The 2290-nt window shown below is 39.6% G+C and overlaps 1 protein-coding gene across 1 annotated transcript in view; it reads left to right on the top strand.

The window, feature by feature from the left end:
- Positions 1–2290, top strand: part of LOC110330329 (UDP-glucuronosyltransferase 2A3-like) — a 10788-nt gene that overhangs the window by 5924 nt on the left and 2574 nt on the right. The window contains 2 exon segments of the mRNA XM_029545021.1: positions 2–46; positions 2026–2157. Of these exon segments, the coding sequence (XP_029400881.1) occupies positions 2–46; positions 2026–2157 (177 nt within the window).

Genomic DNA, 2290 nt, shown 5'->3' with positions numbered 1-2290 from the left:
GTTTGTGGGAGGACTGCACTGCAAACCTGCCAAGCCTTTACCTAAGGTAGGTTGATGACAGAGACAGTCTTAATTGTTTTGCAGTACAAAAGCTGATTCTTTTCCTTCAAGGTTAATAATTTCAGAAGCAAAGGTATCGCTATCTAGTGTTCTCTGTACAGNAAAATTTCCTTCCACCACTGTAGTTACTCTCAAATGAAACTTGTTGGATCTTCGAAATTTTACTAAAGAACTTAGGATTGTGAATAAAATGCTGGGGTGATGTATTCAAAGTATCTCTGTGCCTGCATTGTGGGAAAAAAAAAAGAGCCCCAAAAAACACCAAAGAGCCTTCCAATAGCCTTCTTTATGTGCCTGACAGACCTGAGAACAGGAATTTGTGCCCACCAGCATGATAGAGGAAGACAGCTTCATGATAGTACTTTCAAACAATTTAGGATTTAATGAGTCAGAGAAAGCATGAGTGGGAGGCCTTTAGAATTGGGGCAAAACAGACCTTAGTCTAAGGAGCTAATGGCTGTGCTGACCTTCAGTACTGTAGTAATAATTGGTAGAAAACTTAGCCAGAGTTGACGATAATGAGTTTTCTTTTCAACTACATGTGTTAAAGAGCCAAATTTATTACTTCACTGAAGAAAACTTTTGAGATGTCTAAAAGATGAGGCATTGGTATGAATTAAGTTCATGAACATCAAGGAAAAGTAATAAAACAGGTCATTTCAAATGATAGATGGGGCCCCTAAGAGTATGAAGCCAGGTGTTTTTGAAGCAAAACAGAAAATTACATATCTTTTCTTAAACCTTGTATAGGAAAAAAAGAGTGAATGTCAGGCATGTTGAAATGAAAATTGTTGAGAAAGAGAAGATAATATGTAAACAGACTAAGAAAAACCCTTTCCATTGAAAATGAAGAGAGAAATAAAAATTTATAAAGCACATATTTTTCAGAAGATTGAAGATTAAATGATGTTTTCTGGGTCACTCTTTATTCCTGTATAGGCTGGAAAGGGAGTATTTACATGTAAACTTTATTTTAGTAATCTGAATATGCTTTTCTTAAAAGCTACAGCTTTCACCAAGCTTAGCTGAATTTTGCTATGTAGGGTTTTATGAATCAATACCTAACTGATACATAGATAGATATAATGCAGATACATTGGTTGCCAAGGGAAATGAACACCACACTGTTAAGATTTCACTTATTAGAGTCTGTGCATATACGAAACTCCACAAAACAGTCTAGACATTTTCCCACCATGGGAATGTGGTGAGGTTTTGTACTGGTTAATTTTGTGTCAAGTTGACACAGGCTGGAGTTATCATTTGGAGAAAGGAGCTTCATTTGGAGAATTGCCTCCACGAGATCCAGTTTTAAGGCATTTTCTCAATTATTGATCAAGGTGGGAGGTCCCCTTGTGGGTGGTGCCATCTCTGGGCTGGTAGTCTTGGGTTCTATAAGAGAGCAGACTGAGGAAGCCAGGGGAAGCAAGCCAGTAAAGAACATCCCTCCATGGCTTCTACATCAGCTCCTGCTTCCTGCCCTGCTTGAGTTCCAGTCCTGCATCCTCTGGTGATCAACAGCAATGAGGAAAAGTGTAAGCCGAATAAACCCTTTCCTCTCCAACTTGCTTCTTGGTCATGATGTTTGTGCAGGAATAGAAACCCTAACTAAGACAGGCTTCATTCATATTCAGGCATTTTAGCAAAATAGATTTTGACGAAAAAAAAATGTCAGTGATGGCTTTCACCAGTTTTGGAAATGCAGACTATGGAAATAATGACACTGACTCAAGTAAAAGTTCAATATCATTTAGGTATTATGGGTATCCATGTCTCTGTCTGTCTGTCTGTCTGTCTGTCAGCGCGTGTTTCTGTGTGTGTGCCTGCATCTCACTGTGTAATCCAGACCTTCCTTAAACTCACAGAGATCTGACTTCACTTGACTCTAGAGTATTAGGATGAAAGGCAGGCACCCATGTGTAAGGATGGCGCATGTTTTTATTAAAAAGAATGTTATGTTTGCAGGAAATGGAAGAATTTGTTCAGAGCTCCGGAGAACATGGTGTAGTAGTATTTTCACTGGGGTCCATGTTCAAAAACCTGACAGAAGAGAAAGCCAACCTCATTGCCTCTGCCCTTGCCCAGATCCCCCAGAAGGTTGGTATATCCTCTCTGAGATCCTGGGGAGCACAGCAGCTTAGAGTGGAGCCCAGAGGACAGCTTACAGGGTTCTTTACAGGTGGAAGCTGAAATCTGTGAGCACAGCTGACATCAGCTTTAAGTAAATATT

The sequence above is a fragment of the Mus pahari genome, chromosome 13 (genome assembly GCF_900095145.1).
Source record: "Mus pahari chromosome 13, PAHARI_EIJ_v1.1, whole genome shotgun sequence".
Lineage (NCBI taxonomy): Eukaryota > Metazoa > Chordata > Mammalia > Rodentia > Muridae > Mus > Mus pahari.
Note: the sequence above shows the minus strand (reverse complement) of the source record. Positions and strands in the feature narration are given on the sequence as shown.